The 20,935-nt window shown below is 52.2% G+C and overlaps 5 protein-coding genes across 5 annotated transcripts; 4 read left to right on the top strand and 1 right to left on the bottom strand.

Moving 5' to 3' along the window:
- Positions 1 to 3,917: 3,917 nt before the first annotated feature.
- On the top strand, positions 3,918 to 4,632 carry V2A60_002722 (uncharacterized protein; the record flags this gene model as incomplete). Its single annotated transcript, XM_083254068.1, has 2 exons — positions 3,918 to 4,273; positions 4,404 to 4,632. 2 exons carry the CDS (start codon positions 3,918 to 3,920, stop codon positions 4,630 to 4,632), a joined length of 585 nt encoding a protein of 194 aa, XP_083110194.1.
- A 2,591-nt stretch (positions 4,633 to 7,223) lies between these two features.
- Positions 7,224 to 9,905, top strand: V2A60_002721 (WSC domain-containing protein; the record flags this gene model as incomplete). The annotated part of the gene is made up of 4 exons (XM_083254067.1): positions 7,224 to 7,489; positions 7,546 to 7,682; positions 7,743 to 7,890; positions 8,018 to 9,905. The coding sequence occupies 4 exons, from the start codon at positions 7,224 to 7,226 to the stop codon at positions 9,903 to 9,905; spliced, it is 2,439 nt and encodes an 812-aa protein (XP_083110193.1).
- Positions 9,906 to 10,453: 548 nt separating this feature from the next.
- Positions 10,454 to 12,810, bottom strand: V2A60_002720 (uncharacterized protein; the record flags this gene model as incomplete). The annotated part of the gene is made up of 3 exons (XM_083254066.1): positions 10,454 to 11,336; positions 11,390 to 12,085; positions 12,143 to 12,810. 3 exons carry the CDS (start codon positions 12,808 to 12,810, stop codon positions 10,454 to 10,456), a joined length of 2,247 nt encoding a protein of 748 aa, XP_083110192.1.
- A 2,749-nt stretch (positions 12,811 to 15,559) lies between these two features.
- On the top strand, positions 15,560 to 19,368 carry V2A60_002719 (uncharacterized protein; the record flags this gene model as incomplete). Its single annotated transcript, XM_083254065.1, has 6 exons — positions 15,560 to 15,687; positions 15,757 to 15,968; positions 16,024 to 16,087; positions 16,148 to 17,201; positions 17,258 to 17,763; positions 17,823 to 19,368. The coding sequence occupies 6 exons, from the start codon at positions 15,560 to 15,562 to the stop codon at positions 19,366 to 19,368; spliced, it is 3,510 nt and encodes a 1,169-aa protein (XP_083110191.1).
- Positions 19,369 to 19,944: 576 nt separating this feature from the next.
- On the top strand, positions 19,945 to 20,852 carry V2A60_002718 (kinase-like domain-containing protein; the record flags this gene model as incomplete). Its single annotated transcript, XM_083254064.1, has 2 exons — positions 19,945 to 20,466; positions 20,514 to 20,852. The coding sequence occupies 2 exons, from the start codon at positions 19,945 to 19,947 to the stop codon at positions 20,850 to 20,852; spliced, it is 861 nt and encodes a 286-aa protein (XP_083110190.1).
- Between the last annotated feature and the right edge of the window lie 83 nt (positions 20,853 to 20,935).

Below are 20,935 nucleotides of genomic sequence, written 5' to 3'. Positions count from 1 at the left end.
TTTAGAGCCTTTTTTTTATTAGGCTCACTACTTCCGACGATGGGTAGGGCTGTTACGACCCCAACGTAGCAAAGCTATTTTGGTTATCGACATGATGCCGAGAGGAGTTTCGCAACGCCGCGGAGGGACCCTTCCCCCCACCAATACAAGACTGTGTCGTCGTAATGTAATCTCCAGTTCCGCAGAGCCAGGCACGGAGGAGCCGGCATGAATGCCGAAAAGGGATTCCGACTGCCAGCAAGACCTGTAGTGACGTTGCAGAGCCAAGGGTAAAATGCTTCGAGTCACTTTCCATCACCTCCCCCCAGCCCTCCTGGGCACGCCGCCAATTCGATAAGGGAAAACAAGCATTTTAAGGCGTACGCTAGGCCGTCGGGGGAAAGAAGGAAATTAGGGTCCGAGATGAATTGGGGGGAGGTGAACCGATCCACGCTGTAGCGCCCGGCCAAGCCACAGACGCATACGCGTGCATTCCCCCCCCTTCTTCCTTTGCCCGGCTCGGCAGATGTTATCAGAGGCCACAACTATTTGATTTGAGACGAAACAGGAAGGACAAGAAACGAGAGAAGAAGAGGGGGGGGGGGGGGGGACAAGGACTGTATGCTAGCTTGCCTCCTCGGTAGATGCCGGTGGCGCAGCCAAAGTTGGCCGAAAACGGGCTCTTGCGAGGTCACAGCCCTGCGCGCGGAGGGCGGAGGGCAGGCAGTATCAGGTTTGCGTGGTTTCAACATGGACCCTCGGGTCCCGAGGAGAAGAAGAAGAAGAAGAAGAAGAAGAAGATAAAGAGGGGATGTCCTTTTCTCCATTTAGTGTAAGACGAAGGGGGTACTTAGTTAAAAAAAGGAACAGGAACAGAAATGTGTCAAAGGTACGTGTATGGATGAGTGGCTGGCTTATTGACTATGCAAGTAAGCCCAACGCAGCTTTAGCTCTAAATATCGGGCTCGGTGCATAAAGGCAGCGACGTTACTTTTAGAGGGAACTTTGGGGATAACAGGGGGCAGCTGTACAGAGATATGAGAGGCAGAAAAAGGGCGACAATCCCGATGCATGCATGCTCCGTCGTCGTAGAGAAGTGTGTGCTAGTTACTGACTTGAGGGGGGGGTCATGTTAGGATGAGGTAGCCTCGAAGAATCACATCATCAAGTTCCAAGAATATTTTTCCAGAGGGCAAGAAAAAAAAAAAGAGAAACAAGGCTTGGAAAACAAGCAAAGTAAAACAAATCGATAATGACAACTTGAATGAGCCATTTGTGACGCATGGCGAGCAGAGAGAGCTGGCCGAATCTCGATTTGGCACCATGAACCTCGCATCGATCAAACTACGTTCCGGCCAGATATATTGACGTGGTATTATTGTGCATCCATTCCTTTCAACGTGTCATTCAGGAAGTAGCCAAGGCTGATGACGGACCTGTGTGTGTACACACACCCATGACACGCGTCGCCCACGCCCGCCACTTCTCTCCACCTCCTCGGGCCATGGCAAATCTTTCTTTTTTTTTTCGAATTATCCCGACAGAAAAAAAAAATCATCGTCTTTCATATATTATCTTCGCTTCATCAATCCATCTCTTGAAACGAAAGCCATCTCCTCGTATTGGCCATGTCCGCCCAAGGAGACGAGAGCCAACCGTGACGCCGCCGTCGACGCCGACAGCGATGACGCCACTTTGCACATGGCAATATTCGTGATAACGTTGCGGACGACAAGGCAGACCGAGAGTCTGGTATCATGGGGCATCCCTCGGCTTTCGCCGGTATTGCGCATAAAGGTGGTGCCGGGTGAATTCTGCTGCTCCCAGCACCCGCGATTATCCTTGGCTGATCAAAGAAACGCAAAACGGGAACCTCGCCGCATTAAGAATAGCATCCAAACCTCGATAAATTCAGTAAAAAGTCTTCAGGATCGATCAATGAAGCTTCTTGGTCTCTACGAAGCCAAAGATCCTCGGGTAGGTACGAATTGACACTTGGAGCAGTGCCCGAGGCAACTTCTCCAAACTCCCCGACCTCTTTCGATTTTCCACAATCTTTGATAAATTTGGGATCATAGTTCGCAACACCAAGCGGCATCTCGAACCCGATCTCACGACACTGGAAGGGCATGTTCGACTTTGACAGATGCGGCTACTTCGAACCGGGGACGGGAACCAACCGCGACGGAACCCAAATGGTGATTTTGGGGATAGGTATAAATGAACGACGATAGATGTTCGTCTTCCAGATGAGGCAAGATATTTGAGCCCCTCGTCGGGCAAGAGAGTTTGGCGACCTGCCCCACGACATGGTTGTGCATGGCCCAGCGAGCGACTGTCGGCGCAGCCGGCCACAATTTCGGATGCTAAAGACCGACAGGCCTAAACAGTGTGCTATGAAACTCTTGCTATCACTTTGGCTCGGTATCAAATCTATACGTCTTCGACATTTTGGGAGGAGTCAGCAGGGAAAGCAAACTCTGCGACCAGAGCCGAACACCCGCAGAAGAAGAACATTCACACAAAAACGTATCCGGAAGAGCCAAGATCGGTCCACATAGCGCCTGTTTAGTTCTGGGACGGGCAAAGAAAGAAGAGGAAATATTCCACCCAGGTATTACTGAAAGCTCGTACTGAACAAGATGGCTGACATTGGCTTGATGTATGAGGCTCGCCGACTTTTCATTGACGTTGCGAGGGGCTGCATTTGGGCCCAAGTCGTGTGCTGAATTTACAAAGTCTATGATTCTAGCACGACTTTTTGTCTTGATCTCTATAGAGCCGCGCGCGCCACATTTTCTGATCGAAACACAGCATTTGCATGCTCTTTGGTATCAGGTAACCAGACTCTGAGCCCATATACCTCACCAACGCGACCCTTTGCGAAGATGACGAGCCGCCTCGGTGCCTTGTCTTGGCCTGACATCATCATCTTTACTACACAACACGGTTGAGTTTCAAACCGAGAAAGAAACATACCCGAGCGTCATGTGACAGATAACAATGACCAGAAGCAATGAAGGGGCCTGAACCTGCTGCAAAACGCACGTGTAAGTCGCGAGACAATTTAGGGTTCTGGTTAAGCATACCCAAACGAGATTGGGCTGAAAACTTTTAAGTATAATGTTTCGGTCGTTCTTGATCACTTATAGGCCCCGATTTGGATTTCGCCCCCCCCCTCAGCTCGGATGCTCGCTTTTCCGGCTGCGCTTCTTGGCGCCCAGCGCGAATCTCCGGGCTCATCACCACTCCGCCTCCTCCACATCTTGGCGCGCCAAGCCAGAAACGACGAGCTGGGGGGGTTGCTTTGGTTGTTTTGCTTTCGAAGAACTATGCATATCGAATGGCCGCGATTTTCTTTCTGAAGCTCAATGACAATGGGAAAGATACAATGGAAAAGAGAGCAAAGAGAACCCATGATTGTTGGTTGAAAAGTTTCATCTCTGCATCGCGCCGTAAAGCCACAAACCACAAATGATGGGGGCCGTGATGCCCGCCCGACAAGCACTTTGAGTGGCAGATCTATCGTTGACGTATTCATCTTGGCGTGGCGCGCCGCTGGCAGTGTGGGCGAGCCTTGATTTGAATGAGCCTTGACTTGAATGAGCCTTGATTCGAAGGAGCGAGATCCAAGGCAGTTAGTACACACATACGGCATGTCTGCTCAGCCGCTCCAAGCGCCTTGGCTGTTGGTAGCTGACTCGCGTCCGAGTCTATTGCCCTCGAGCTCTGCCAAATCTCCGATATTGACAAGTCTAGTTGACAAGTAGTGTTGTATGCCAGCTGGCTATAAATAAATCCAGCTTTTCTCGCTGTACTCTGCTATTTTTCTCGACATTCGCTACTATTCATTCCCACAGCCAGTCACAAATTCTGTCTTCTTACCAGCCCAACTCACCAAGATTAACGTTGTCGTCTTTCAACATTTACACGCCATTATGAAGTCCTTCTTCTGCGCTCTCGGACTGCTGACCTTTGTGCAGGCTGCCGCGGTTCCGGGTGACAGCACCGGCCTGGTCGCCAGGCACAGCGAGCATGGCAAAGAGCCGGGCCCTTTTACATTCACGTCCACCTTTCACGTCGTCGCAAAGCCCGAGAACGTTGTCGATGCGCAGAACAACTTCACCGGCGGCTTGCAGGGGAGCGGCGGCGTCTTCCGCTTCGGCATAAACTCTCACGACAATGTGATTTGCTACAACATCACCATCACGGGCTTCCGCGGTGACTATCAGTCGCCCGCCAGGTCGGCGACTCACATCCACGAAGCCGCCGTGGGCAAGGCCGGCCCTCCTCGGTAAGTTTCCCATCTCGACTCTGCGCTATGCTGTCCCGTATGGCGAGTCCCGAAGGAGAAGAAAAAACAAGCAAAACCAAAGAAAGAAGAAAGAATTGAACTGTCGCTAACATGATGATGTACGCAATAGAATTGCCTTTCCTAACCCGACAGGCTCCGGGGAGGGCCCCCGGCGAAGCATCGGCTGCCTTACGGGCCCATTCGTCACCGGTGTCAACGCGAGTGACAAAGATACCGGCGACGGTTTCCACGTCCGCCAGATCGAACAGAACCCTGCCATGTTCTTTGCCGACGTCCACTCCAGCCTCGCGGTACCTGGAGCCTTCCGTGGTCAGCTGGGCGAAAAGAACTACTGCTAAGGAGGGCCGAATGGATTTGGCGCTCTCCGTAATCGAGAATGTAGCTGCTGGCGCGTCGTGGCAAGTGACAAGGATTCAAAGTTTCTCAAATGTTCCACTGCGCTCTTTTCAAGCATAGATTTATACTTTAATAACTAATTACTAAGCATGTACGACGATAGGGTTATGTATTAGTATGAATTCGACAGTTTTGCCTGCCTACGCGTTGGAGCATCGTCTCGCAGACTGCGCCGTAGCTAAACACTGATTGGAGTAGTCGTGAGAATTGGGCCTTGTATTGACTTGGTTGATCAGGACGTAGCTGAAGGGATTGAATGTGAAAAGATATGAGGAATCAAGATAGTAGAAGTGTGCTCACTCGTCAATTACGCTCAGAACTGCCAGATTCGATTAGAAGAACTTTTGGGTTGTTGATTACGAGGGTGACTTGTAATAGAGGCGAGCTTGGTCTAGGTATGACCCTGCAGACGTGGTGTCCTAATGATACCTGTGAGCAGACTGAGTTTGGATAGAAATCATCGAGAGTCTGATTGGTAGGACCATTGCCGAGGTACCTTTGTCTGCTCTTAGTCGTTGAGGATCACTCACTCGAATAATCGGCAGTAGGTGTTTAGGTCCGTCCATCCAGTTTCGGATGGCGAACCACAAGCACCCAGAAAGCAGAACGAAAAAGACAGACCAAGTAAATTTTGCGTTTAGAGATGCCACAGTAGGGCCTCATTTAATGTTATGGAGCGGTATCATAAGTTCTTGATATCCCCAATGGTAGACCACACCCAGCTTGTTCACCCCCATACGGCATCCCATTGGTGTTGCGCGAGGTGAGCACGCAAGACGACTCTGAAGGCGAGGAAAATTTGCCTGTATGTTTTCATCGTGTGCGGAACGGATTCGTAGAGTGCACAGCACGAAGCATGGCGCGCCGCATAACCAAGCTCCCTGCAGTCGTCCCATTTTCGGTCGCGCTTGGACGGTGGGTGAAAACTGGACACGGCGAGATACGTCCCTATATATGCAGCCGGATTTGCTATTTTAGGCCGGCACTAATGAGCAGTTTCTGTTTCAGTTTGGCCGGTCTTTTAGAGATTGAAGCTTGCTGCCCAGCATCAGAGAGTGAGGGCTTTCATCGCACAGCATGGCGAGCGAATAGAGTTTGCGTTTCAGTTTGAACAGCCTTGTGCATTGGCGCGAGGATCCCGCTCACCAAGAAAAAAAAGGAAATTGAGATTTAATGCCTCGAATTGTCTCTTGCTTGTCCATCAAAGAATAGCTGCAGCCACGGTTGGTCATGCCATCGACTCTGCAGCGTTTAGAAAAGAGTAGACATGGCCATGGAATCTGAGGGACGACACCTTGTCGGCCTACCTGAAATAGAAAGCCCCGTAGATTACTTTGACCTAAGTAGTAGTCGTTGAAATCAATACGCGAAAGAGTCTGTATCAATGATGATGCCGTGCGTCGAGGACGATTAGCTCTAGTGTTCCAGGCCGATTTGCCTCGTTCCTGGTCCGTAATAATGTGTTGCCAAGTATTACTTTTTGCAATGCCCAAGTACAGTAATCGTACCGTTGATAGTATTGCAAAGTATACAATTCTGCTAAACCGAGACAAATGTACCATACAAATGGTTAGGAAATTAGAGTGCTCGACAACGCCTCCTCAACACGCACCGCTCGCACTGCACGTCCCTCCCTTTTCTATGCCTTGTGCCCACCGACAAAGCTATCAATTTGAGAAAAAAAGAATATCAACGAGTAGATGCTGTAATTCTTTTTGGTATATCCAGTCAGCCTCTAGGCCATCAAAAGGTCCAGGCGTAAGCATTGCGAGCGCTGATATCTGCAAACCTGATTACTCGATCAGCGCCAGGTCCCCTTGGTAGAGGCCCATTTCTTTGACTCTGCAAAGCCGTGCCATTGGTAAAAGATAAACAAGAGCCGCGCTTGGTTCGACTTTGACTGAACGCACGTCCTCTCAGGTACAGCCCGCCTTGGGCATCTGTTCCTGCGGAATCTGAAGCATTTCTTAGCTCGTGCGCATGGCAGACGGGCTAGTGCCGCTCTGTAAGGCCAACGAATCACAGATCGCGATGAATACGTGTGTATGGATATAGAGAGAGAAAAACATGCATACAGTAATAGACATGTATAAATATTCATGAGCGCTTGCTTGCATTGCTTTACCCTTTTTGATGGCCAAATATCCGGCTCTCTCTCTGCTGACATTTGTTCAGGCACTCTTTCAAGACCTTTTCCACCTATTTTGGTGAATTTCCTCTTTTTATGATTGGTAAATATATTCCAATACAAATCATCCCGGTATGAAGGCCCCTGAGCTCGGCACTGCCTTGCTCATGGCACTATGGTCCACGTTGGGCCTGGCGACAGCCAAATCTCTCACAACCCGTGTTGCCCTTACCACGCCACAAAGCTTCGATAAAGAGGGTTGGCAACATCAAGGTTGTTATGTGTAAGTGTTTCTAATTTACCTAACTTTTACATTCTCCGTAAGAAAGAGAAACGGCCTAACTGAGCGTTGATTGCAGCGACGTGGGCCGTACAATCAACCAGGCGGTCTGGGCTGACGCCAACATGACAAATGCCAAATGCACGGCGTACTGCTTCGAAAAGGGATTTGTATACGCCGGAACCGAGTACTCTTCCGAGTGTTACTGCGGAAACTGGCTCGCGCGAGGCGCCAAGCCGGCGCAAGTTGGAGAATGTTCTGACGCGTGTGCGGGCGACGGAACCGAGGCGTGCGGTGGAAGACTGCGACTGACCTTGTACAAGACGAACAAACTGGAGGCTCCAGAGGTGAGCCCAGGGGCGGGCGACTGGGAGTCGATGGGTTGTTATACGTAAGTCTGAGCGACGGTCCGAGACCAGTCGATTATATGAGTAACACGTCTGTTAGTGAAGGTATCGGAGGGCGCGCCCTAGAGAGCCAGGTCTTCTCCATTCCCACGGAAAACATGACTGCGCAGCTGTGTATGAACGCATGCGAGGACCAAGGATTCGCTCTCTCCGGTGTCGAATACGCCGGCGAGTGTTGTAAGCATAGCTCGTGGAACATGGACCGGACCAAGCTTTGCTAACGATGCGCGTTCCCAGACTGCGGAAATGAGCTCAAAAACTATGCCCGTGCAACGGTATCTGACGGATGCGATATGACGTGCAAGGGCAACCACGGCGAATTGTGCGGCGGCGCAAATCGGTTGAACCTGTACAAGAATAAGCTGCGATATATTGCTCCGCCAAGGTAAGTTTTGAACCAGCTCGCAGGGGGGGGGGCGGGAGCTTTTCCCCGAAAGCCTGTCTATCCCTCTGCAGTTGAAACTCCTGCTTCTTTTTTTTTTTCGCCTAGCTAACCAGCCGTTCTTCTGCAGGCCGTCTGCCACCGCGCCCGGCACCGCGATGCCGTCCCAGTGCCCCGGCCAGCCCGGCCAGGTCGAGCAGGACTGGGACTTTGCCGGCTGCTACACGGAGGCCGGGAACAACCTCCGCGCGCTGCACGCCAAGTCGTGGTCCGACGACGCCATGTCCCTGGCCAGCTGCTCGCGGTACTGCGCCGGCTTCACGTACTTTGGCGTCGAGTACGGGCGCGAGTGCTACTGCGGCGACGGGTTCCAGGGCGCGTCGGCCAGGACGGCCGACGCCGAGTGCAGCATGCTCTGCCCGCCGGGGGAGGGAGGCTTGCAGTGCGAGTACTGCGGCGCGGGGAATCGGTTGTCGGTGTACAAGAACAGGAAGCTTGCGGTCGTCGAGCCGAGTTCGAGTTCGAGGAGTTCCAGCACCCTGCGTCCGACGACACTCGCAACCACCGTGTCCAAGCCGACATCGACTCTGTCGACGGCCACTTCGGTCGGCACGAGCTCGAAATCGACACAGCTTACTCCTAGTCTGTCTTCATCCACTGCCGGATTGTCGTCTTCGTCGCAGTCAACTCTCAGCCTGTCCTCCACCATCACCAGCGGCAATCATTCAGTGACGGTCACAAGCGGCCCCAGTACCCTGTCTACTAGTACTGCATGGAACTCGAGTACGGTCGTCACTGGTTCCAGCTCTTCGATTCCTGTGAACACGACGAGCAGGACACTCACACAGAATACCAGCTCAGTAACTTCTCTAGTCACTGGGACCAACTCAACTGCCACTGCCTCAGTGACGGCAAGCACACGACTTCCCAGCACTCCCTCTTCAGCTCCAAGCCCGACTACATCTGCGACGGGGATTACTTCCAACACCACCCGTTCCGTATCTGGCACCAGTACTATCCCCTTGACCACAGGCACAAACACCAATACTACTCGCGCCGTATCATCTAGCACACGTATTCCATTGACGTCAGGAATTAGCTCCAACGGCCCAAGTCCATCGCGCGTAACAATCCCACTCAGCACAGGAAGCACCAACACAACTTCCTCATCCACTCGGACTTCTATCCCCTTTACAACTGGCCCTCTATCCACAGGACTGAGTTCGTTCGTACCAACCGCCACGCCTATCGGTTGGAACTCTACAGCGTCCTGGTCGTGGAACGCGACAAGTACCCGACTCCCCCCATCGCCGTCCATCAGCAACACGGCCGCCAGCACGGGCATCATTGGAACGACAAGCCGTCCTGCATCGTCTGCTGTGCTGTCTACCGGTGCGCAAACACGGCCGGGCGGCTCTACCACGACGCGATCCGCGCCCGTCCCGCCGTACAGAAACACGACTTCGGGCGGCGTGTCCACGAGCGAGCCGTCGCGCACAGCCAGCGGGGGAAGTGTGATTTCCACACCGAGCGCCGGTTTCTCAACGTCTCTTCCCGTCGGCACCGGGACCGGAGTGATTGTGTCTTCGCGGACCTCATCTCTTCCGCCATTCAGAAACACGACCAGCACCGTCACGGTCGCTGAACCTACGACGCAGTCTGCCAGCAGCGGAAGTTTCAGCACAACTAGACTCACCGGCACCGGGGCTCCGGTGACAACCTCCATCGGGCACCTGTCAACGCCGCCTTTTACAAACACGAGCTCGAGCATTCCATTGACCAGCAAGACTGCCTCCATACCGGGCTCTGTCACTACCAGTCACAGCCTGTCCAGTGTGAATAATGCAACCGTCACGGGATCAAGCACTGGAATGTCGACTGCCACAATCATTACGGTCACAGCTACCGGCAGCGGACCAGCTCATACCGTGTCCTCGTCACTTTTCTTTCCCAACACCACCACTACTATCTCGGGAACCTACAATACAACCACTGCGGCAGCCAACACCATCCCATGAACTCCTCTCCGCTCGACTGCAAAAGCTTCCCTCAGCTCAGAGACCACCTTGACATCGCCGACTCATTTCCTCCATAGTTTTTGAATGCTGCCCTTTCATCCGACTGCTTGATTGGATTGGGACACCTTTTCCTTACCCCGTTTTCTTCTCTCTCGTTTCACATTCACTTTTCTCTTCTTCCCCTCTTTTCTTGACTGCGCCAGTGTAGTCACTATACTTTTCGAATACTGTAGATTTTCAACAGTTGTATTTCTGTAATAGCAAGTGAATATATTGAATACCTAATCAAATGAAATACCACGAGTCTTGTGGTCTACTAGTCCTACTTGTCTGTGAATCAGAAATATCTAGAAATGCCGTTGCTTTTCGCATTCAGTTCATACATTTGCCTAATAACTTCTGAATGTTCTCTGCGATCACCGGTCGTTTGGCTGTCAGCCTTCCGCTTACCCCCCCTGCTTAGTTCCGTGTGGTTGTGTAGACCTTTGTGCATGATCGTGGTCAGTATTCGAACATGTAATGTTCACATCACACTCTCGCGGCGTGAGCTAGCGAGTCACAGATCCTCCGACCGCGGGGAAAACTCGATAAAACGTCTCCTTCTCTCCCACCATGATACTGTATGCCGTCTGCGCAAAATCGAGGATGGTCTGCGCGAGGCTCGGCGCCATGGATTTGGAGGCTAGATGTAGATTGAAAAGCGCCCAAGGTACCGCAGTATCTACTACTCCCCATTTCTTGATTTCGAACAGAGCAGTTGGGACCATATCGGTCGCTCTGTCACGGACTGGCCAGACGGCAGTGATTTCGTAGCCAAGGGCACCCAGACCGTCAAGGAGCGCGTCTACAGCTTTGCCGAGCTTACCGATCTGGTTGTAGTCCCTGGACGTCGAAAAGTAGGTGTGAGCTAATTCCAGACGCGGAATCTCGGCCGGGTAAGATGCAGAGTACGTCTTTTTCAACTCGTCGAGCAGCCTTAGCCGCTTTGTAAGCGTGTTGGCTCCTGTCAGATCAGCAATACCCAGCAAGCGCTTCATAAGCACCTTGCGCTTCTCCAACTGCATTGCTGGCGTTGCGAGTCTTGCCTGACAGAGCGCGCAGCTGCATGTGAAGCCCCAGTTTCTGAGTTCACGCTGCACGTCCTCGTATGAATCCAGCTCTTGGGCCATGCGATAGGGAAACAAGAGCTCCATCCCTGCATCCATGTTTTTGGTTGCACGCAGTATTTGCATGTCTCCGATAAACGAGCGACGGCAGTTTCCAACACAAGAATGGTTCACATACGATGCCTTGACCCAGAGACCGGCAGTACCGAAGCCGCCCTTTCCATAGTCATAATCCTTCGCGTTCGTCAGATCCTTCAATAGCGCTTCTTGGCTCGTCCTCGGTGCACCGAAAACATTCAGTAACATGATTTTGGCGGCAAGAAAGCTATTTCGTATCAGCTGCGAAAATCCTGTGTTTGCCGGCCTTGCGTGACTCACGAATCTACTATAGGGTTTCCATCTGCGCGGTCTCGGGTAACCACTTTATAGTCTCCATGATGCAGACGCAAAAAGTGTCGAGAGTATTCTGGATTGTGATACAAGTTTTGTATCACTTTCGTAAGAATTTCAGCCTGGCTGCCGGCATAGGCGCGCTTGTCATCGAGGTCCATCAGGATGGAATATCGCTGAGCATCAATGTCACAGTGACTGTATGCAAAAGCTTTCTCGCAAAGCAAAAGGTCACCAGCTTGGACGGGCTTGGTTGTGAAAAGCCCTCGTCCTCGTCCAGGCGCTTCTCGAACCTCGACGAACTGTGAAAATGTGGCGCAGTCAATCAAAGCCGAACTCAGCTTTGCCTGTTTATACATTTGTGAAAATGAATAAACTCCGTCACTTTGCTCCCTCAGTCTTGCTTTGACACGTTGCTCTTCCTGTTTTGCATCATTATTGCCGGGGTACTTCGTGGTGAACTTCTGTAGCCGCTCCAGACAGCGGTCAAATGAACCTAGCTCGTAGAGTGCTCGTATTTCACGGAAATCTGCCTTTTCTGTGGGTGGAATGAGTTCATTAGCCTTGGACAGGTCGAGCAAGGCTTGCTCTAGACGATTAAGCTTCAGGTTGACAAAAGAGCGGTTGACGAACGCCAGCTGTGCTTCCTCTGGGGCAGTGGCATGTCGAATCGCGTCCGAGTATCTGCGGTACTGTCAATCGTCCATCCAGAGCACGGTCAAGTGTGGCGCAAAAACTTACAAGCGCAGTGCTTTAGCCCAATATCTCTTTTCCACAGCTTCATTTCCTTGCATCCGTACTGTCTTGCTGTCTTTTCGAAGGAGTGGCTTTCTCCAAACGTCAGGCACACGGCTATCAGAAGCCTCTAACCAGACAACGTCGCTGAGGTGGTCAACTCTCAACGAATAGGATCCGTCTATGGCACACTTGAAGAACGGCTCTTTGATAATTAGTACATTCCCAGCCTGAATAACTTCCTCTGAAGGGAAAAGTGCCGCTGAAGGGTGATGGTAAAGCTGAAGAGTCACGGCCGTGCCCCCTAGGTCCTCAACGGCGACCATGATTGCATTTATTCGACTAGGCGGAGTGAGAACGCGTACGGTAACCTTGGAGCCACGGTGGTGCTCTCCCAGACGCATATGGGTGATGCGTATTGGCTGAAGCTCGTCAAGGAAACGGTCGGAAGGAGGATACGATGGCGGCAGTTGCGTCGTCAAGATGTTGTTTCGCGCCGCGGTGGGCGAATTTAGACCCATTCTCATGGCAGAAACCCTAGCAACAATGGTTCCCGGAGAAGGGTGATCAGAAACAAGCTGCCCGTTTCTCAGTTTAGCCATCTCGTGCATCATGACTGCGTTCTGCAGGGCGGCTGCGATCGAGTCTTGCTTTGAGACATCGCGGGTGTCCATGATGGAAGAAAGGATACGAGAAATGACTTTAATGAAGCGCAATTATGAGAAAAAAGCCAGAAGCTTGAGGGCGTATCACATATGTGGAAGTGGCTAAGTTGAGTAAATATCTTTCCCGAAAGAAGGAGTTATGCCCATGCAATTTCTGAGCCTGGTCACCTACCCCGCAAACAAGTCACTTCCGCAGCCCAGAGGCACGCATGCATTGCTGCCTGATATGTATATCAGTACCAATCAAGAGCATAGCAAGGGACGAACTCTAATTAGATGCCATTCACTGTGGAACAAAAACACAAACCGGACACCAGCAGCAGATCTGACCGCTCAGTGCGGAAGCGCGAACGGCTTCCGTTTTGCTTGATTGAGATTCTGCACATGGTGACAGAATATTTGACTCGCATTTGTAATAATTTCTGATGAAATGAATCGAAGAAACGATTGCGTGCACTCGAACTGTCACCGTCAACGCGACGATCGGTTGGGCGCCGATGGCCGAGGCTGACGGCGACTGACACTCGGTGACTCCCTGTCGTAAGCGTTTGCATTTTTCAAATCATTTCTACGTGAAAAAAAGTCTCAAAAGAAATTCCTAACAGGGGGGTATCGTCTGAAAGAATGTCCATCTGTTCTCCTAGCGCCTCGAAATGAGATCCGGCATCGACGACAAGCGCATGTATTTGTGGCCCATGTAGTTTGTCAAGAGACGACAGGGAATTTTCTGTACATTGTCTTCAATTTGGCTTGTGGATTCTCAACTTATCTTCTGCCATCAATTGTCTTGCCATTTTCCTCCGAAGTGTTTGCAAGTGCTGTGCTGGGACGCCCAGTCAGCTCGACCGCCAATACCTACCTCTATGACTAACAAAACTATCCAGATCGGTGGCGGAACTCTAAGCGACACGGTTCAACCCGGGGAACGCGGAAAGGATGTCGCGGCATGTAGCTGGCGCTCTTACCCGGGTCTCTCTTTGGAGTGATTCATGGTGGCTCTCTTGCTGGATGTTCAACACGTCACTGACACTTCTTCACTTTGTCAATTCTCAGCAGCGAGCTCCAGCTGTTTGGGCCTTTTCCCTTGAAAGAGACGTGTGCGCCGTTTCTGCTTCAACACCGCAAGCGGGCGCGTGTCAAGAGACCGGGAATCCGAGGTACAACACCGGTCGTGACCATACGAACTGTGCCGGGCTCCAGATTCTGTAACAAAACAAACTTTTAAACTTTTGTTGGCCACTCGCCCCATCATTCAGACCCTGGTCCTGTACAACGCATACCTTTACGACAACACCTACATTTTCTAAGCCGCTTTTATGAGCCCGTGGACGAGGCGATACCACGAGAGTGTACTGAGTACAGACAGCGAGTCTTAACATCGCCATCTCTGGTACGTTCGCTATACTTAGTAGTTGTGTACATCTCAGCGCTGGATCACATATATCCCCTTTTTCTCGGCCGCGCGCTATTTATGGCTGGCGCAACTGTTTGTACAAGCTCGGTCAGTGCGTATACGGTGCACGCCTATGGGCAGTAACCGGCGGGCGCAATCGCTGCAAATACCATCTTTCGGCGCTTCACTGGGTTTACTTTTTCAGTCTTTGTACCTCAATTGTGAGTTCAGGGCTTTTGCCAGTGGACGTAGTTGGGACCAGCCCAGGTATACTCAACTCGGGTACGGCTGGGGCGGACCACTGAGCGGCTGTATCACTCTTGAGGTACGAATTCCTGTGGTCAAACTGCCGTGGAGAGATGGCGATGAGCTGAGAGGAAGGAGCCCATGGTCCGGTACCGGTGCAAGAGCAGGTCGTGAGAGTCGGCCGGCCGAGTCAGCCCCTCTTGAACACTTCTGAATTGGTGGGCGCTCAAGCCGTGTTGTTGAGTCTGCGCGACGGAGGAGCATGCAGTGAGAGACGAGCCAAGGACCCCGAATCCCGAGGTGGCATTGGCCATGTCGAGACTGGGTAAATAAGTAAAGATGCTGGCCTATCTTACGTGCGTTACGTGGCTTTCAGGTAGGCTTGAAGAGTCTCACCAGCTGGATTGTTGGGCGTAAAGCGCCTTCGTAGCGAAAGCGATATTAATGTAAGCAATGTATGTATATATTAATGGCTCAAACATCCTACTCCTCTCCATTATGCCCAAGCGATCATATATATATATACATATACCAGTATATTTATATGTATCGGGTCTAGTCTGTCCTAGATGGAGGGGCGTGTGCATGAGATGACAGCGGGCAAGACATTGATTGCGAAGTACTCAGTAGCCAGCTAGCCAAGGGTGCTACTTCAAGTACATAGTATACTGTGTGCACTGTGCGCGCTTCGCCAGTAATAGTTACTTGGCCTAGCGTTGTGGCTTGACCTCTTGCGCCACAAAGCCCTGCATCGACCGAGTATTCGGCTGAGTCTACGGCTGAGTCTGCGGCTAGTCAGAGAGCTATCCTAATCCGGTTAGTGTGTGATTTGATCGCAGCATCATTACACGTGACGCATTGAGATGCATTTCGAGGTTACCTGCCTGCCCCGCCATCAGGGCCACGGTAGTACGTACCCATCCATGCCAGTCCGAATCTCGGAGCTCCAAGAAATTTTTGGGTGACGCATTGGCAGCCAAAAGCCTCAGAAGCAGGTTCTTTTAAATCTCGAGAGCTTGGATCCGTCAACAACTTGAATTGCTCAATCCATTCACATTCTTCATCAGCCGTAGCCAGCTGTAACGTATTTTCACGGTGGGAACCAGTCCAGCCGCCACAATGTCGCTACCTGATCCTACCGAGAACCTCGACTGGGGAGGTTACCTTGGGGGCATTCACGAGATATTCCACAAGAATGCCGTGGCCCATCCTGACAGACCATGTGTGACGGAGACCAAGACCTCCAAGTGAGTGGTGCTCCATTGCACAAAGCCATGGCCAATCTTATGTAGTTTGTCATTGACAACGCGCAACAGGGCCCCAACAAGAACGTACACCTACCGCCAAATTGACGAGGCAAGCAATAACATTGCAAACTATTTGCGTGATGCTGGCATCCAGAATGGAGACGTAGTCATGATCTTTGCGCACCGCTCAGTCGAGCTGGTTTGTGCATACATGGGAACTCTGGCGGCTGGTGCCATTGTCACCGTCCTCGATCCTCAATACCCCCCGCAAAGACAGCAAAGTATGGTGTATTGAGACGACATCTCGAATGAGATTCAACTAACGTACTATGCCAGTCTATCTTCAGGTCTCTCAGCCCAAGGCGCTCATATCCATTCGCAAGGCTACGGAGGAGAGCGGGTAAGACTCCCGCAACCCTTCCATGACCCAACCGCTACCAATTCTGACATATCGATACAGCCCTCTTGCCCCCCTCGTACAAAAGTACATTGACGAAGACCTTGCCATCAAGATTAAGATCCCAGACCTTCGCTTTGCCGATGATGGCGCCTTGACCGGTGGCGACCAAGTGAGTGGCGACATCTTTGCCAACGTCAAGGAGAGAGCCTCAACACCTCCTGACGTCCTCATTGGACCCGATTCCAACTGCACGCTTTCCTTTACGAGCGGAACGGAAGGGTTGCCAAAGGGTGTGCTCGGTCGCCATTACAGTCTGGCGAGGTATTTTCCGTGGATGGCGGACAAGTTCGGCCTCTCCTCAGAGAGCGTGTATGCCTGTCTCTCCGGAATTGCACACGACCCAATTCAGCGAGACATCATGACTCCCCTGTTCCTCGGTGCTCAACTTCTCATACCAGCCAAGGAAGATATCCAGCACGAGAGATTGAGTGAGTGGATGAGAGAGTGGTCACCGACGACGACTCACCTTACGCCTGCCATGGGGCAGATTCTAGTCGGTGGCGCTACGGCCCAGTTTCCTACCCTGCGTCAGGTCTTCTTTGTCGGGGACGTTTTGACTACTCGCGACTGCCGTGCCCTGCGGAAGCTCGGCCCTGCCTGCACCATCATCAACATGTACGGGACCACTGAGACTTCTCGCGCCGTGTCCTACTTCGAAGTTCCCTCCGCTCAGGAGGACCCGACAGCCCTAGATGCACTCGGCGAATCGGTCCCCGCTGGTTGGGGTATGAAGGATGTCCAGGTGCTGGTTGTAGATCGGGAAGATCAAACCAAGATCTGTCCGGTTGGTGTAGTGGGAATGATCTATATCCGTGCTGCTGGTCTTGCTGAAGGATATCTTAACGATCCCGAAAAGACCAAGGAGAAATTCATCAATAACTGGTTCGTCGACAACAACAAATGGGTAGAAGTAGACAAGGCCAACGACAAGGGCGAGCCATGGCGCAAATACTACAAGGGGCCGCGAGACCGACTTTATGTCACTGGTGACCTTGGCGAGTATCGACCCGACGGGTCTGTGCGTGTCTCGGGCCGTATCGACTCTCAAGTCAAGGTGAATAACGCTACAGTCAGTAGTTTATTCTTGTTTCACAAGGCTAACTAGGACAGATTCGTGGATTCCGAGTTGAACTCAATGAAATTGATGCGAACATTGGTGGCAGTCCCCTGATTCGGGACTGCAAGACCCTAGTTCGCAGAGATCGTAACGAAGAGCCGACGCTCGTCAGCTACATCGTGCCGGAGATTGCTGAATGGAAGCGTTGGCTTGAGACGCAGGGCCTCCAGGATATCGAAGAGGAAGGCGTGGAAATGGGACCCTGTATCGTTTACCTCAAGAAGAGGTTCCGCCGTATCCAAGCCGAAGTGAGAGACCATCTCAAGTCTCGTCTGCCCGTGCACTCGGTTCCCTCGATCTACATTGTGTTGCAGAAGCTGCCTCTTAACCCCAACGGAAAGGTAGACTCTCCGAACCTACCTTTCCCCGATGCGTCTCTGATGATGGAGGATGCCTCAGAGGAGGATTTGAAGAGCTGGGAGAGTCTATCTGAGACTGAGAGGACTGTTGCGACACAATGGTCAACTCTGATCCCGGGTTTGAACGCCCAGACTGTCAGGTATGCCTCTGTTGACTGTACGCCTTTCCGCACCTCAACCACTGACCCTTAATTTCCAGACCGGACTCGAGCTTCTTCGACTGCGGTGGTCATAGTCTACTTGCCCAGCAGCTCTTGCTCGACATTCGCAAGAACCTGGGTGTCGACATCACAATCGGAGCCCTGTACACCAACCCCACCATTCGCGGCTTGAGCACCCAAATCGAGCGTCTTCGCAGCGGCCAGGCTGCTACAGTTGACTCTTCTGACGACAACGTCTACTCTGACTCCCTCAACGAGCTTACCAAGACTCTAGATGAGAAGTACCAGAGTGCAGATCCCGATGCTCTGAACCCTTCAAACGGAGCCACCTTTTTCCTTACCGGTGCCACTGGCTTCCTTGGCGCGTATTTGGCCAAAGAAATACTAGATAGGAAGAACACGAGACTGGTCGCCCATATCCGTGGAGCCAAGGACCTTCCGTTTGCCAAGGAGCGCCTCATCAGGTCCCTCAAGGGCTACGGTCTCTGGCAAGACTCTTGGGCCGATAGGGTGTCCTGCGTCCTTGGTGATCTCTCCAAGCCTCGCCTCGGCCTGGATGACGCTGCCTGGAAGCATGTTGCCGATACAGCCGACGCATTTATCCACAACGCTGCGTACGTTCACTGGATCGCTCGTTACGAGCAGATGATGCGTCCTAATGTCATCTCCACCATTGACGCTATGAAGCTTTGCAACGAGGGCAAGCCTAAGCTCTTCACTTTTGTTTCATCAACATCCACTTTGGATACAGACCACTACATCAATCTATCCGACGCTCAGATCGCTACCGGCCGTGGCGCTGTCCTCGAGTCGGACGACATGATGGGCAGTCGCACTGGTCTTGGTACAGGTTACGGTCAAACCAAGTGGGTGTCTGAGCAGCTCGTGCGCGAGGCCGGCCGCCGTGGTCTTCGCGGCGCAGTCGTCCGACCAGGCTACATCCTTGGCAGCAGCAATGGCGGCGTCTCCAACACGGACGACTTTCTTATCCGCCTTTGCAAGGGTTGCGTCCAACTCGGTGCTCGTCCTCGCATCACCAACTCCGTCAACGCCGTCCCTGTCGACCACGTCGCTCGCGTTGTCGTCGCTTCAGCGCTCAACCCTCTCCCCGGTGTCAACGTTGTGCACGTTACTGCTCACCCCCGTCTGCGGATGAACGAGTTCCTCTCTGCGCTAAGCTACTACGGGTATGAAGTGCCCGAGGTCGATTATGATGACTGGAAGTCGCAGCTAGAAGAATTTGTCTCAGCCGGAGCCATCGAAAAGGACCAGGAGCAAAGTGCGCTGATGCCGCTGTTCCACATGGCCACCTCTAACCTCCCAAGCACCACTCGTGCCCCCGAGCTCGACGACAGGAACGCTGTGGCTATTCTCCAGGCTGACGCCAAGAGCTGGACAGGCATTGATGATAGCGCAGGAGAGGGCATCACTCGCGAGCACATTGGAAGGTATCTACGGTACCTTGTCGAAACCAAGTTCATGGCCGCACCTACAGGCAGAGGTCGGGAGCTGCCAGCGATTGATGCCTCTATTGTCGAGGCGGCGGCACAGTGGGGAGTTGGCGGCCGTGGAGGTGCTTCGTAAGAAGGCAAATTTGGACAAGGATATGAGACTATGCTTTATGTTTGGGTGATGAACATGATTACATGTTACAAGACGGCATGATCCAAAAGATGAATCGAGATCCACTCTGGGCGCCATAGATGAAATGTCTTCTTATATAGAATCGAGCATACTCGGAACGTCACAATACCTGGAAGAGAGCAAAAAGAGTAGTGCGACCGCATGGCGAAGATGGAAACGCAGCACGATCGGACCGAGCCGAGCGTAAACGCTGGATACAATACAAGAACTTTCCAGGCGCTCGTGTATGAGATTCGCTTTTTCTAAACGTCACGAATATGCTATCTATCCTCTTTAGTACACGGGTCACTCTTCTAAAGTGACGAGCAACTTGCGTCGCGCGTGTTTCGAGTAAGTGGCACGCGGGAGAGTGACGAGGCACAAAGTAGAAAGAAGGCCTAGCACCACTTGTGAGACAGTGGATGTGTGGCACGTGTGAGAACACCTCTGGCTGATATTACCCGGACGACAAACGACAACAATTTGGAGGCAGGATTCGTTGACAAGTTTCTCGGCCATCATCCCGACACTGCCAAAATGCTTACGCCCATACCACAGCCCAGTCCGTCTCCGCCACCGACGGACAAGCCCGTCAGCGGCGAGAATCGTTTGCGGGGCTTCGCGCGTTTAAAAGAACAGAAGCGGCAGGACGCTAGAAAGGCACTGTACGGCGACTCACCCCCGCCGCCGCGACAGCCAGCGCCGTACCCTCAGGGCGAAATTATATACAAGTGCTTTCACCGTCATGCGGTGCGCCATGGGGATCTCATTACCAAATACACAACCCATGCAGATGGTATGGGCGCTGGCGATCATCCAAACGAAGCGTTCGCCCTTCAGTTTGTCAAGGAGCATACAACTATACCGGTACCTGACGTCGTAAGCAGCGACTGGGATCGCATAACTATGACATTTATCGAGGGGCTGACCCTGCAGCAGGCTTGGCCCGTTCTCACGCAAGACGAACGCTCAACTATCCTGAATGAGCTGAGGGGGTACATTACTCAGCTTCGGGCACTCACCGGCACTCGCCTTGGCCGACTCGACGGCCAGGGCGTCGTAGTTCCAAGCATTTTTACGCGTTCTGGAGGCCCATTACAACGCAGGCCGAATTTCATCATTGGCTGGTCCGTCCGCCGAAGCGCTTGGACTCGCAGAGCATGTACTGGCACCAGATAACAACGCAGCTCAGCAACGATTATCCTGTTGTTTTTACGCACGGTGACATCGCTGCAAGAAACATCATCGTACGCGACGGTCACATTGCCGCGCTTTTGGACTGGGAGTACGCGGGCTGGTACCCAGAATACTGGGATTATGTGTTTGCAATTCGCGGTTTAGACAATATCGACTGGGAAACTCTCGGCGAACATGTTCCGTCTCTGTTTACTCCCCGCTATGACCTGGAGTACATTCTTATACTGTTCATCCTCAGCCTCTCGTAAAGATGGAAGGGAGGGATGTTCCTATCATTGCTCCCCCCCCAAAGACGTCCAGCTCCACGATCTGCTTACACAAGAGACATACT

The sequence above is a fragment of the Cordyceps javanica genome, chromosome 2 (genome assembly GCF_051103115.1).
Source record: "Cordyceps javanica chromosome 2, complete sequence".
In the NCBI taxonomy this organism is placed as follows: Eukaryota; Fungi; Ascomycota; class Sordariomycetes; order Hypocreales; family Cordycipitaceae; genus Cordyceps; species Cordyceps javanica.
The sequence above is the reverse complement of the archived record's forward strand: the minus strand, read 5'-3'. Positions and strand labels throughout refer to the sequence as shown.